The 16,357-nt window shown below is 34.3% G+C and overlaps 1 protein-coding gene across 1 annotated transcript; it reads left to right on the top strand.

Moving 5' to 3' along the window:
• On the top strand, positions 2,599-8,911 carry LOC109358167 (far upstream element-binding protein 2-like). The gene is made up of 6 exons (XM_019602238.1): positions 2,599-2,901; positions 3,293-3,576; positions 3,669-3,758; positions 3,882-3,953; positions 5,331-5,450; positions 7,699-8,911. The coding sequence occupies exons 1-6, from the start codon at positions 2,685-2,687 to the stop codon at positions 8,791-8,793; spliced, it is 1,878 nt and encodes a 625-aa protein (XP_019457783.1). The 5' UTR covers positions 2,599-2,684; the 3' UTR covers positions 8,794-8,911.

Below are 16,357 nucleotides of genomic sequence, written 5' to 3'. Positions count from 1 at the left end.
CTGAGTATTTTGATAATTTGGAACATATCTATCTTCTAACTTTTGTGGTATACATTAAATTTGAAACTAACGTATACCATATATTGTTACATGTGTTACTAATTTTGAATTCTAAGGTTATATATGTAACTATAATATATTTTAGTAATTGATATATGTTACTATTTTTGAATTGTATTGTTATATATGCTAGAGCGTGAGACGGGTTAAGCGTGTCTCCGTCCCTAAATATTGATCGGGTCATATTTTGAACACGAGGATGAGACGCATGATGAACATGTCTAAAATAAGACGGGTCAAGATAGAAACGAGACTGGTTGGAAAATGACAAAATGACAAACGTAGATTTTTTCTCAAATCTTTTAGCATGCACAATCAAAATTATCACAATCTGTATATAAACTCAACTAAAACATGCATTCCACATACACCAGTATATAAACTATAAACCGTAAATAACATCATTCAAACTAAAAACTATCACAGTCACCTGACTGAAAAATATAGAAAACATTGAAAATTTTAGAACAATATAAACCGTCAAGTGTCAACATAAGTTGAAGTATTCTTGTAAATGATAAAGAATGCATAAGAACTGAAATGACAACAACATGCTAATACTCAAAAGTTCACACAAAAATGAATACAATAACTAAATATTAAATGAAAAATGAAACTTAAATTCGAGTTCACACAAAGTACACAAAAACTAAGAATTATCTTTTTTATTTTCTGATACAATTGTAATTTTTACCCTACTCATATTGCAACACAATCAATTTGATATGATTTGTTTTTCATAATGTAATCTATGATTATTTTTTTGAATCCCTAAAGATTTATGTCTTATCAAGGTGATTCATGCCGCTTAATTAAATTGATATGATTTGATTAAGTTACATATTCTCACATTTTTAATTTATATGATAATCAACCCTTAATAAAAGCAAATCTTTTATTCATTCATTTTTTTGAATAATTTTAAAGAACGTTTTTTTCTCGGACAAAATTGGATGTTCATGGTAAGGAATAAGGATCACATGATAAGTGATATGGATATGTTGTGTACGTTTTTAGGTATTTAAGTTATGTAGGCTGAACATAATGAGTATTAATAGGTACTTATTCAACTATTATTCACATATAGCTATAAGGGACGGGTCGAGTGACCCGAACATAGACCCGAACTCGTCCTTTTTTGACGACAGGCCTGCCCTTTTAATTGGGGCTGTCCTTTTTTATTTATTTGGACGAGTCAGACTCGTTTCTAAGTCATCGGGTTATGACGAGTCCGAGTCTTGCTCACCCTTAATATATGCGACTAATAAATATATTTATTACTAATTATGAATTGCATTATTATATATGTGGTAATTTATTTTTTCTTAATAGATTACATAACCGTGGATAACATTATTATATATGTGAGGCAAGATTTTTTATAAAAAAATATCAAACCATTCCCGAGCGGTTTGGTTGGGTTCTAATAATTAAATTTACAGTTAATTGAACAGAACTGAACCATATGTTTGTGTTCGATCATTAAAATGTACCAAAAAACTGAATTGAATTTTTACACCCTCAACAATACTTATTGAGATAGATAATTACATAGTTCGAAATGAATTAGTTTCTTAGTAAAGAATCCCTTCGTATTAAAGAACGTTTTTTTCTCAAACAAAATTTGATGTTCATGGTAAGGAATAAGGATCATATGATAAGTGATGTAGATATGTTGTGTAGGTTTGTAGGTATTTAAGTTATGTAGGCTGAACATAATGAGTATTAATAGGTACTTATTCAACTATTATTCACATATAGCTATAAGGGACGGGTCGAGTGATCCGAACATAGACCGAACTCGTCTTTTTTTGACGACGGGCCTGCCCTTTTAATCGGGGCTGTCCTTTTTCATTTATTTGGACGAGTCAGACCCGTTTCTAAGTCATCGGGTTATGACGAGTCCGAGTCTTGCTCACCCTTAATATATGCTACTAATAAATATATTTATTACTAATTATGAATTGAATTATTATATATGTGATAATTTATTTTTTCTTCATAGATTACATAACCGTGGATAACATTATTATATATGTGAGGCAAGATTTTTTATAAAAAAGTACCAAACCATTCCCGAGCAGTTGGGTTCTAATAATTAAATTTACTGTTAATTGAGCAGAACTGAACCATATGTTTGTGTTCGATCATTAAAATGTACCAAAAAACTGAATTGAATTTTTACACGCTCAACAATATTTATTGAGATAGATAATTACATAGTTCAAAATGAACTAGTTTCTTAGTAAAGAATCCCTTCGTATTTCACCAGGATGGTAATCTCATATACCAAAGTAATTTCTTTTCCATAACAATAAAACGTTAAATATAAGGAAGGTTAATGCAATTTTCAAACAAAAAAAAACAATAAAATATAAGTTTAATAGTATAAGATACTTGTGAGAGAAGTACTCACATACCCACCAAAGGGATATCCTTCTATAAAAAAACAAAATAATATAATTATGAATTACAGATAAAATAAAAAAAAGATAATAATCAAAATATCTTCATACATAAAGGGCAAATGCTGGTGTCACAGCTACAATCTTGTGTGAGCTTAGCATCGAATCTCTTAGGGTTTCTCTCTCTTCTTTCATTCTCTCCAAACCACCACCACCACCATGGCCGACGAATCCCAATACTCTGACACCACTGCACCATCCTTGAAGCGCAAGTACGACGACCAAACCGCCGCCGATTCCGAACTCAACGCCGGCATCGAGCTCGCCAAACAGAAAGCTCAACAAGTCGCTTCTCGCCTCTTCAACAGTGCTCCTCCTCCTCCCACTCTCGACCCTTCCAAGCGTTCTAAACCCGAAAGCGGTTTCGATTCCATTGGTACTGTTCTCCCTCTTTCATTTACCATTATTATTATTATTATTATTATTTATTATTATTATTATAAGCGATTTTCAATATTAAATAATCCAGGCCTCGTTTTATTATTATTATTATTATTGAAGTCATTTTTATGTAGTTGTAACTTGTAAGCTTTATAGCCAGTCACAAAGCCACTTTTGAAAATATATTTTATAATCACTTTTTTTTAAAAGCTTAAAACCATGACGGAATGGTAAGGTTGCTTGTCTTGTGAGAACTCGCAACATGCTAGGGTAAAGTGCCTTCATCTACCCTCCTCAGAGTCCACTAAGTGGGAGCCGCCAAGAAGCGGGCACTTGTTGTAATTGCTTACTTGTAGCTTATTTGTGTTTGTTTGATGGTGATGCAGATGTTAAGGCTCAATACCCGATACCCACAATTACTCCTGCAGTTTCTTACGGGCATCAGGGTGCTGCAAGCAAGAAGATCGATATCCCTAATGGGAGGGTGGGTGTCATAATTGGCAAAGGTGGTGAGACGATCAAGTACCTTCAGTTGCAGTCCGGGGCGAAAATTCAGATTACTCGTGACAGTGATGCTGATCCTAACTCTCCTACTCGGATGGTTGAGATTACAGGTACTCCTGATGCAATTGCTGTTGCTGAGAAGCTTATTGATGAAGTTCTTGCTGAGGTACTGCATTTTCTCGCACTGGCTATTGCCGAAGTGGTTTTGGTGCTGGCTGCTCTTCTATCTGGGGTTGACTACTATGTTTTTGTTGACAGGCTGAAGCAGGAGGTTCTGGTGTTGTTACTCGACGACTGACTGGACAAGCTGGGTCTGATGAATATGTCTCAAAGATCCCAAATAACAAGGTATGCAAGGACTTGCGTAAAAATATATGTAATATGTGCTTTATGTAATGTTGAAGTGTTTGTTTTTTTGTCTCAGTTTATTCTCATGTCTTTTGACTGAGATGGTTTGTTACATTTCCTCAGGTTGGTCTTGTTATTGGTAAAGGGGGAGAAACAATAAAGAGCATGCAAGCTTCAAGTGGAGCAAGAATTCAGGTTTACTATTCAAAGTGTTATTTTGTCATTGTACTCTCGATAGCAATTGCTAAATAATTATTATCTTGATTTTTTATTCTGCTTTTACTGTAGCTTTGTGATTGCTGACTTGCTGCTAATGTTAAAATTTGATTTCAATCATAGTTGTCTCCGAAGATGCAAAGTTCACATTTATTATTGTTTTACATACCAATTACCATGTATCTCATTATAGTGTTTGAAAACAGTGGATGTGTCAAGCTTCAGCATACTTGACTGCTGAGAGAGCGGCACTTCTTTTTATATCAGCCTCCTTGTGATCTAGTTCTAACAGCTGTTGTTGAATTTTCTGAGCCTGTTTTCTCTGATAAGGGCTTCACAATGGAAACAAACACTCAGTGATAAAAATCAAACCATTTAGAGAAAAAGAACAAATGACAACACTCACTAAGCGATTCTATTCATAAAATGTAATGAAAACCATAAAATCACAATGCCTTACATATCATAGTTCACATTTTGAATCATAATCTGTGCAGCCTTACCAAGGAAAACACGATCCTTCTCATAAGATCGCACAATTGCTTCCCATGCACCCTGCCCAACAAAAATTAAATTCGTACATAGCATATAATAGTAGTAATAATAATTATAATAAGATTCCGAGTGTAATAAAGTTAAACTTCAAGAGAAGTCGATCTATTTTACCGCAGAACTAGATAGGTGGCCAAATATATTCCGGCTTTCAGAAGTAGAGTTTAAGAGAATATCATATCTGTTTGGCCTCCAAATAACCAATCCCTGAAAAAATACAATACCAATGCAATACTCTGTTGATAATATAATTAATGTCAAACCACACATCAGATTGGAATTTCTCATGAGATGTCATCAACAATGTTTCTTCTTCCTTCTCCTCTACAAAGTTAGACATTTCTCCTTTTCCCTTGTAATTAGGCAATTTTGTGTAGCACTCAGAGGCATAATGACCAAACTTATGGCATTTGTAGCACTCTAACTTGGACTTTTTCATAAATTCTACCTCTTCCTTGTTGTTGGTGAGGATTGCCTTTAAAGTTCCTGCTGGAATCTCTATTTCCTCGACCTCCATATCCTCTACCTCTATTCCTACCCCTTCCTCTGAAGTTATTGGAATGAGTATTGGAAGAAGCCTTCAATGCTTGTTCCTCCGTTGTTGAACTTCTATGCATCTTTTGTTCATGAACCAACAATGAACTTTGAAGTTCATCAAGGGAGAGTTCATCAGTGTCATTGGACTCTTCAATTGAGCACATCACATAGTCAAATTTTGGTGCGAGTGAGCGTAGAATTTTTTCAACAATGAGGGTGTTTTAGTGTTTGATTGCATGTTCACTTCCTAAAATTTGATTTTTGCAGGTGATTCCTCTTCATCTTCCCCCTGGTGACGCATCCACTGAAAGAACATTAAAAATTGAAGGGACCCCTGAACAAATTGAATCTGCAAAAGAACTGGTTAATCAAGTCATCAGTGGCGAGGTATGTTATGTTGGATTTTGGCCTTGGTTAGCATGTTTTGCTTGCCATGTGCCAAGTCTAGGTTGCTTTAGAAGATTGATTTTGATGTGCACCGTATATTTTCTGTGTTGTTGTTTAGTTTGATTAAACTTGATGAATTTATGTCTTGATTAATATCTTCGCTCCTATGAGTTCCAGATGGATCTTAATTAATTTCTTGCAATATTAACACATACTAGACCTCATGATCCATTTAATCATGCTACTGAAGTTTAGGCCTTATTTCTTTTTCTGTGATGATGTTCATTGATTTCAGGGGTAAAAGAAAAATACATTTTACACTTTGTTATTATACTAGATGGTTTGCCATAATTTTTATAACATGATTTGTTGCCTTATTTGTAATTGTTGATTCTTGCTAATAATACAGTTCATATAATGTCTGTTATTATAATTTTATATTATTTTCTGTCTTTCTGTGGTTAAGTTCTTAGGGATATCAAGGTTTCCTTAAATATCCCATTGTTTTTTGTCAAAGTGGATACTTATGGGGATTATAGACTGGTCAAAGTGGAATATCCATATTTACTGTGTATCCTATAACTGATCTTGTTATTGAGACTATTTGTAGGGTTAGTTTGGATTTGGACCATTAGTGGCACCAACATGGAATCCCTTTGTCTTTGTTGGTGTTCCTTCAACATGCCATGGTATGGTTCTAAATCCCAGTTTTGATATTAATTCAAGGGCAGTAAGTCTCTTATTTATGTCTATGCAGCTTCACGGTTGAACTGGATATGAATTACCATGTTGACATCCTTTTATCCTATGCCATTTGTGCATTTCGCTCCAAAAAATATTATACACTCAAAACAGCATCATTCTTGTGCCTTAAGCTGGACTTACAATACTATAACATGAAATTTGTCCATTGTCGAGCTTTTGTTTTTTAATCCAATTATTTCTGCCCAGTTTAAGTCTGTAAGTTATGCAATGTGATAACTCATAATTGTACTGGATATTAAACTAACATATTGATGTCCTTTTAAACAATGCTATTTGTGCCTTTCAATTAATAGCTCAAAGCACTATTATATACTTGAAAAAGTTGTTTCTCAAGCTAGACATAATCTGGTGTAGTAAGTTGAGTTTTGTTCATGGTGAAGCTCTTAATTCTTTTCTATATCATTACTGTCCTTGTTTTAGTCTGCTAGGTGTTTCACCTAAGATTCTTTTCAAATGTCATTTGTGATTTTTTAATTGCTTAAATGAACTATTTTATATTTGAAAAAGTAATTTGTTTTTGTCTTATGCTGGAGTTACAATTGGCATAATAACATGAATCTTTTCCATTCTGAAGCTCTTAACTCCTTTTCCCATTTTTTTTATTTCTGCCCAATTTTCAGTTTTCTAGTTTTTTTCAACTAACAGTTGTTGTATGTTCTTCAAGATAATATTTGAATCTTTTTCAGCTGTGTCGTTCCATTGCTGTAGATTGCGCCATTTCACATCTACCTCCCTATCGTGTAAAACATTGCTTTTCTGACTTTTCAGCCCATTCTCTTTATTTGTCCGTCATTAGAACAATGTACATTTTTGTGTCCTCATATTTTTACCCTTGCTTGGATTCCCTTGCTGGCTGCACATGATTTTATTTAATTGTTCATTGAGGTTGACCTCATTACATCAGATGGATAGAAGGTTGGGAGGATGACTTTCTTGTATACTTGGAGTTAATAGAAGTTATCTTGAGGGACAACTGTAGATTTTGGATTTATGATTGATCCTTATCTCTTATATTGTTCCTATGTGTTAGTCTTGAATCTTAGCTCGTAGAATTACTGTTAATAATAGCATTTGGCATAAATCCCATATTTTGAGATACCATATAGTTGATTGCCTGTTGTGGAAATAAAGATAGTATGCTCGTCTATTTCTATGGTTTGTGCTTTCCTTTTGTGCCCATTCATTTGGAATAGGGAGGGGTTGTGCTTCTGCTGGAGTCACTCAGTTATATCACAAACCAGTACGGTATGTAGGCCTTCATACCGCTTTCTGATCCTAAATGGTATTTGTTAAACATATTATTACGATTATCTTGTGTTATTCATATATGTTGTATATCCGTTATATTGTGTTAGTTTTATGTTGATTTTTAGTTCTGTATGTTTTACTTGTCTACTGATTGTGTTTCTGTTGCTGTATGTACTCCCACATCTAGGGTGAGTTAACTTGTTTTTATTTGTCGTTAATTTTTTTATTTCTGCAGAATCGTTTTAGAAATCCAGCAATGTCTGGTGGCTATCCTCAGCAAGGTTACCAAGCCCGATCAAACACTAGTTGGGCTCCCCCTGGTGCTCCTGTGCAGCAACCTGGCTATGGCTATGTTCAGCCTGGAGCGTACTCTGGTCCATCACCCCAGTATAACATGCCTCAGCAACAATATGCTGGCTACCCTCCCCAGCCAGCTGGTGGATATTCCACAGGTTGGGATCAGTCTGCTGCACCACCTTCACAGCAGTCTACTCAAGTTGCTGGGTATGATTACTATAGTCAACAGCCTCCTCAGCAACCGCAAAATCCTGGCGGTGCTGCCCCTCCAGCTGATGGGGCTGCTTACAATTACAGTCAATCAACTGCCTCTGGTTATACCCAGCCCGGGCAGGGCTATGCTCAGGATGGCTATGGTGGGTATCCTGCACAACCACAATCAGGCTATGGTCAGCAACCATCATATGATCAGCAGCAAGGTTATGGGTCAGCCCCCAGCTATGGTAGTGGGAACAACTCAGCACAAGAGGGGCAGGCCCCAAACTATGGATCACAGGCAGACTCGACTCAGGTTCCACCCGTCCAACCTTCGGCAACCCAGCAAGGTTATGCTACCAGCCAACAGCCTAGCCCACATGCTGCTAACTATCCACCACAAGGTACTGGTCAGCCAAGTTATGGCATACCCCCAACCTCCCAAGCTGCTTATGGCAGTCAACCTCAAGCACCCTCGGGTTATGCACAACCACAGTCTCAAAAGCCTAGTGCTACTCCACCTGTTTACGGACAGTCACAATCACCTAAAACTGTGGCAGCAGGCTATGGTCAATCTGGGTATCCCCCCTCTCAGCCCCCACCTTCTGGCTATGGTGCTGCATATGGTCCTACATCATATGGTGCTGCTCCAGGGGGTCAACCTGGTTATGGTCAGGCACCGCCATCATATGGCAACAGTTCTTATGGTGCTGGTTACGCTCAGCCTCCGGCATATGGTAGTGATGGTAACGCTGGTTCTCGCGGAAGCTATGATGGAGCACCTGCCCAGACTGCTCAACAGGGGAGTGTTGCTAAAACATCACCACCTCAGAGTTGATATTGTTTGAATTGTTGGTTTCATAGTATTTGATATGATATACCTGGCTTTGCAGTGTTGACATGGAAGCATTATTAAACATCTATCCTATCTTAAATTTAGCAGTCAGATTTTCATTATTATATTATATTATGTATATTTTGGTTAAAAGCTCAAGTGGAGACCATAATATAACATAATATACTGTTGTCAATATTGCGCTGTATTACTTTATGTTACCCTTTTATATACTTACATGATGGATAATTCAATGGGGCTATGAGTGGGATTAGACCTTGACTTTCATGTAATTTTTTGAAATAAAAAGATTTTATTAGTTATGTGATGTGTTTATGAAAAACAGCATAAAGAAAATTTTATTCCAGAAATAGGTTAAAAATAGTTTACTTTCATAAGATCTGAGCTTATTGTAATAACTATAAAATCTTTCCGAAACATTTGAAAGCTTGGTTTGACAAAACTAGTTGAACGCTGAGATAGATGTGTAGGCATCTAATTAAACCAAGTTGAACGCTGAGATAGATGTATAGGTATCTAATTAAACTAAGTTGTTGATAAAAACTTGTAATTTGAAAGGTAAAATCGCAATATTTGGTATAGATTAAGGTAGCTTTCAAAAGGTAGGTTTTTTCCCCCTTTTTAAAAACTAATATTTTGTCACCATCAGTGTAAAGTTTTTTACACTGTCAATTTGTATTACTATGCTTGAGAGCAATGATAGTTAACTTTTAAATGATAGATGATTTGCGTGAAAAAAAAGATACTTATACATATTAAATCCTTTTTCTTTACCTTTGTTCACCAAAACAACTACAAGATTTTTAATGGACGGAATAAGTTATGTTAATAGGCAATTATATCAGTTCCCAACATGATTAGAGAAAGACACATATGACTAATCTAATGGGCTCTGATGGTCCAAATACCCTAATATGATACTCAACCCAAATTCACTTGGATCTTGCGATTGTATTGAAGGATATGTTGGTCATTTGGCGGCGCAAAAGCAATTAGGGTTTCCACAACGAGTATATAATTAGCCTATCACTGCCACTCAGAAGCTATCACTTTCTGCTCTAATCACTCACACTTCATCATCTTTTTTAGCTTTTACTATTCGTGTTGTAGGTATGTCTTAAATTTTTGTTCTTTCAATTTTATGTTTATGTATATTGTTTTTGGATTCTGAAAATGAGAAGGCTCTATAATCGAGTCAACAGAAGGAGATTATTTGATATCTACCTCACTGCCGCTTAGAGCCTAAATTAATGTACCAGATGAAGACCCTTGAAATTAAACCTAATTTCTTTCAAGACACAATTTTCTGGTCAAATTTCTTTATTTTATGTTTATTATTACAAAGTCATGTTTGTTAATTGTTCACACTGAACTAAAACACGTTTGCTTGTTGTTTCCTTTCAAAACACTTATGATTTCGTTCAAATTACTAGCAGCTTTTTTGTCTATGAGATTATTTGCATTGTACACAGATTTTCTGTATGTAACCTGTGTTTAATTGATTTTGAAAATTACATTAAAATAGGCGGATAGGCGGTGAGCCGGTGATTATTTACTTCAAAAGTTAGAGAAAGTTGAATTTGAAGAAGAGAACCTCATGAGAGAAAGTTGTTTCACACATAAATTAATCTGAATTTGAAGGATATAGGGTCGTGAGAATATGTTTCTTCAAATATAAAATATATTGTTCATCACCAACATTAATATTGGAACCATAATTTGTGGCTCCTGAAGATGAGGAAGGAAGGGGCACCATTGTTCACACCGAAATTATCAGTGTATTTCAAGTTTCATTATTCAATCTTAATGCAATTAGTAACACAAGAAGTTGGGGAAATATTATTTCCTTCACGTTAGATACATTAAACTACAATCCTTTTGTATTAAAAGCTAACATCTAATTCTAAACGCAAAACAAAATTAAAGGCTAACAGCTGCTCCTAAACCCAAAAAATAAACTAAAAGCTCGATATCTGCTTCTAAACCCTAAAAAAAGGAACATAGATCTGCTACGTCTTACAAACCAAAAGTAATGTAAATGGTTGATAAAAGACAACTGACAGTATAAGTTTTTTTTTTTGAAATAAAAGTATATAAATATTAAATTCTTTATTTTATTTTATCCCTGAAAACAATACCAACTGTGTGATCAATTTTTTTTACGTGTAATTTCCACACAATGCAAATAGGTCACTTTTGGTAGGGGAGTAAAAATTAGGGTTAGTTTGGTTTTTGGTGCATTTTACTGATTGAACTAATCAAAAACATAGAGTTCGGTTCCGTTCAATTAACCATAAATTTAACTATTAAAATCGAACCAAACTGCTCTTGAATTGATTGGTTCTGTTCCATGGTTTTTCCATTTATTTTTTTATAAAAAATCTTCCGTGAATTGAAAATTCAAAATGTATTACAAGAGATATTGTTTATCCATAAAAGGATAAACAATAATACTACTATGATAAAAATTATTAATCATATATAACAATAAAATTCATGATTAATTACGTATATACGAATTAGTAAAATATATAATTGTTACATTTATAACCTACATTTCATAATTAGTAACACATGTAACAATACATGTATAATTACGTATATATGAATTGCAGTGTTATATATGTTAGTTTTAAATTCAATATAAAAAATTGTAAATATGTTCCAAAAGACACTGGAAAACAATTTAATAACTAATAACATATATAATATAAACTTAATAATAATTTAGTAACATATATAACACTACAATTCATACAAAAATTGATAATTTAAGCTAAAAAATTGGTTGAAGAATTTAAACAATTATAACACATTATTCCCTAATCCCTTGTATACATTTCTTTGATATGCGGTTCGGTTTCAACGGTTTCTAAATTTATAAAACCATAAACCGAATCGAACATAAACGGTTCCTTAAAAAAATAACCGAACCGAACCGAATCACATTTTGCGGTTTGTTTCAGTTCGGTTTCGCGGTTTAAACTGGAACCGCTTACGCCCCTAATTTCTGGTTGACATTTGTATCATTTTTATTTAAAATGATATTACACTTTTACCCTTACAATACAAAATAAAAAACCATTTGTCTCTCGAGTGAGACTCATCTCTATTAATGGAGAGGAAAGTGTTGTGTAAAAGTAAAGAAAAAGTAATACACATTGACATTTATATCTTTTTTATTTAAAATGATATTACATTTTTACCCTTAAAATACAAAAGAAAGAATCATTTGTCTCTCCATTACTTGAGATGAGTCTCACTCTATTACAATAGGAGAATGGGCACTTGCTGATTTGACTTCAGTACTAAGTTGATTTTCTTTGTGGTTTGTTATAGGGTGTAGTATATTTTGTGTGGCATAGGTACTATTGGCCATTAGGTTGTCCTTTGTGACTGTGGATACTAGGGTGAGTAAGATTCGACCTGACATGTAGACCCGTCTCATTCCTATGACTAAGAGATGAGTCTGACTCGTCCAAATAGATAAAAAATGATAGACCCGTCATATAAAAGGACGGGTTCAGGTCTATGTATGGGTCATAGGGCTTGTCCATTATAATTATATATCAAGAATAATTGAATAAGTACCTATCAATACTCATTATGTTCAGCCCACGTAACACAAATATCAACAAACCCAAACAACATATCTACACTACTTATCACATGATCATTATTCTTTACCATTTTTTCATCATTTAATTCTCTTTTAATTTTTGTGTGAACTTTTAAGTATTGACATTTTGTTGTCATTTCAGTTCTCATGTATTTTTTATCATTTATACGAACACTTCAGCTTATGTTGACACTTGATAGTTCAAATTATTCTGAAATTTTCTATGTCTTCTATAGTTTTCAGTTACATGATTGTGATAGTTTTTAGTTTGAAGGATGCAATTTACAGTTTGTAATTTATATACTGATGTGTGTGAGATACAAGTTTTAGTTGAGTTTACTTATAGATTGTGATAATTTTGATTGTGCATGCTTAAAGATTTGAGAAAAAATTCACGTTTGTCATTTTGTCATTTTCCAACCCAAGTCCGTCCCTATCTTGACCCGTCTTATTTTGGACCCGTCCTTCACGCGTCCCATCCTAATTAGGACGAGTTCGGGTCCAAAAATTGACCCGATCAATATTTAGGGACGAGTGAGGGACATGTTTAACCCATCTCAACACGTCCTAAGCTCACCCCTCGTGCTCACACATTGTTTGTCTAAATTCTGATGGACATGAACATGCTTGTTTTTAAATATGACCATGAAATATTGTGTCTTACCTGTCCTAAACATGAGCAGGTTGGACTTGCAGGCCGCCCTAATTAAAATTACAATATATATACATTAGTCATACAAAATAAACAATATATAATTTGTATACAAATATACAAATGTACTTATCATAATATACAATCATACAAATAGAATAATATATACAAAATACAAATACATATATAATATGTAATAGGTGAGAGATCCACTTACTCAAAGAGTAAGTTTTTTAAACTTACTCCCCATCCTAGCCATCAATTCTAGGGAAATCTAATGGTTTGAATTAGTGAGTATATTTAAACTATCATATGTCCATAAAATTGATGGCTAGGATGAGGAGTAAGTTTAAAAAACGTACTCTTGGTGTAAGTTAATCCCCACTCTACGTAATATACATAGTACATAATTAATATACAAAATGAATAGTAGATATGAATATATATATATATATATATATATATATTGACAGTGTAAATTTTTTATATATTTTTAGTCGAAAGTGATAGTATTTTCTCACATTTGATATACAAATTCGTATAACAAATGGAATACACTTTCTCACATAATCACATTTGAAAAATACATATACATTTGAATATTTGATGTTCAATATTTTCTCCAATAATATCGGCATGCCCCCGTTTTTCCCTCTTGAAATGTTCGTGAGCGAATAATGTATGTTGAACAGATATTTTAAGATGGATGAACACATTTTTTATGTATTGTCCATTGGATAAGTACTGGCGGACCCATGGGCTTTGGCCAAATGATGGGCGTAGGTTTTGGCAAAAATAAATTGTTCCTTCTAGCATAAGCATATGCTTCCATTCAAATCAATCATGACCGCGTCCTTAACATCAAACTATAATAAAATATGTAAAACACTATCTCTTTCTAAGGAGTTAGAGGCAGCATAGTATGTATGTTGACATTTTTTTTGTTCTTCATAGATAAAGAGGTAGTGGACTACTCTATTGCATTTCCTTTTTTAGTCAGCGTAAATATTATCAAGTTTTGCACTAGCTATTTCATTTCAATCTTATTTGTCTGTTATTGTTAATACCTGTATGTATTAGTGTTGGGAAATTCAGAACTAATTTCTCTCCCCTGTGTGATGCAAAATGGGCACTTGCAAAAGCGGCAAGTGGATAAAGAAAATAGAGAAGAGTACAAGAATAACACCAAAAATTTTAACGTGGAAAAACCTCCTCAATGTGAGAAGGAAACAACCACGAGACCTAGTCCAAAAAATATCTCCACTATAAAAAGTAGGATTACAATATTTGACTCTCTCTTACAAAGAGGATAACACTCAATCTCACCCAAAAAGGATGAAAATACAAACTCTCTAGTATCTCACTAGTAATACAAATCTCACACTATGTGAATATAAACTCTCACACTTTCTCTCTATGTTGTTTTTCTCACTTGTTTGTTGTATCTCTTCCTCACAAGTCCCCTATATATAGTGAAGGGGAGGAAAGTTCCATCATAAAGACATAATGGAGGATTAATTGTTCATACTTTTCAAGACATTTTGAAAAGTGCTATTCCAACTTTCTAAGTTAGACTTTATAATTCTCAAGACTCGAGGAATAATTCCAAGACCTTGGAATAACCATCATTGAATTATTTAATGGTTCATCTACCACGATTCATTGGTCTTGTTTCCACATCAATTAGGAAGGATTCCCAACAAATCTCCTATTCCCAAATTAATTGATGGGTATCACCAGTCCTACACCTCTGCAACAGTTTGTTAGCTTCTTGAGTAAAATTGTTTTGGTCATCATGTCAGACCAATTATCATCTGTATGAATTTTCTCTAGTTGCAACTCACCATCCTTCAAAACATTTCATATCCAATGATAACGCTAATCAATGTGCTTTTCCGAGAATGAAATGTAGGATTCTTAGCTAGGTGAGTTGCACTTTGATTATCATTGTGCAAAACATATCTATCTTGAACATGATCCAACTCATGCAAGATGTTTTTCATATATTTTATCTCTGTGTCAGCTTCAGATGCTGCAATATATTCTGCTTCAGTTGTTGATAATGCAACACATCTTTGTAACTTGGATTGCCAAGATATAACTTCCCTGGTAAAAGTAGTTAGATAAGCTGATGTGGTAGTTCCCCTAAGATATCTCAATATCCACTTTACTGCATTCCAATGCTCTATGTCGGGATTGGACAAGAACTGACTCACAACTCCAACTGCGTGGGCAATATTTGGTATTGTATAAATCATAGCATTTAGGCTTCCTACCACAGAGGAATAAGACATTCTGCTCATTTCTTTCCTTTATTCATCACTAATTGGACATTGCATTGTTGTTAACTTCAAATGTCCAGCAAGTGGAACACTAACAGGCTTTGCCTTATCCATGTTGAATCTACTAAGAACCTTCTCAATATATTTCTCCTGTGATAGCCATAACAACTTCTTGGAGTGATATCTGATTATCCTTATTCCAAGGATATGCTTTGTAGGACCCAAGTCTTTCATAGCAAAAGCATTCTTCAAAACAACAATATTGGTCTTGTCACACCCAATGATTAACATATCATCAACATATAAGAGGAGGATAATAAAGTTTTCATCTTCATACCTTTTAATGAATACACAATGATCACCAATTGTCTTCTTGAAACTGTATTTGGTCATGAAGGATTCAAACTTCTTGTACCACTGTCTCGGGGCTTGTTTCAGACCATATAAACTCTTGTTCAGACGACACACTAAGTGTTCCTTGCCTAGTTCTTCATAACCTTATGGTTGCTCCATACAGATTTCGTCTTTGATGTCTCCATGTAAAAGAGTTGTTTTGACATCAAGTTGTTTAACTTCTAAGTCTAGGCTAGCTGCTAGACCCAATGCTACTCTTATGGAGGAATACTTCACCACTAGTTAGAATATCTCATCAAAATCAACTCCTTTCTTTTGATTGCATCCTTTCACAACAATTCGAGCTTTGTACCTTGGTCTTGAGTTTCCTTCTTCAACTTTAAGCCTATAAACCCATTTTTTTTTCAAGGCTTTTCTTCCTTTGGGCAACTCCACCAGATCACAAGTGTGGTTCTCATGTAACGAGTTCATCTCATCTTCCATGACTTTAATCCACTCTTCTTTATCAGATGTCTGCATAGCTTCTGAGAACTCTTCAAGTTCACCATTATCTGTCAATGTGATATAATCTTCTTCAGGATACTTTGAAGAAGGTATTCTGCCTCTTTCGGAGCGCCTCAGTTCAACTTGCATCTGATG

The sequence above is a fragment of the Lupinus angustifolius genome, chromosome LG10, assembly GCF_001865875.1.
Source record: "Lupinus angustifolius cultivar Tanjil chromosome LG10, LupAngTanjil_v1.0, whole genome shotgun sequence".
Lineage (NCBI taxonomy): Eukaryota > Viridiplantae > Streptophyta > Magnoliopsida > Fabales > Fabaceae > Lupinus > Lupinus angustifolius.
Note: the sequence above shows the minus strand (reverse complement) of the source record. Positions and strands in the feature narration are given on the sequence as shown.

Bases quoted from the DNA above. Each gene is read 5' to 3' on its own strand.
- LOC109358167 (XM_019602238.1), top strand. From the start codon at position 2,685: ATGGCCGACGAATCCCAATACTCTGACACCACTGCACCATCCTTGAAG. The intron at 2,902-3,292 runs GTACTGTTCTCC...ATGGTGATGCAG, and splicing joins AAGCGGTTTCGATTCCATTG to ATGTTAAGGCTCAATACCCG. The intron at 3,954-5,330 runs GTTTACTATTCA...TGATTTTTGCAG, and splicing joins CAAGTGGAGCAAGAATTCAG to GTGATTCCTCTTCATCTTCC.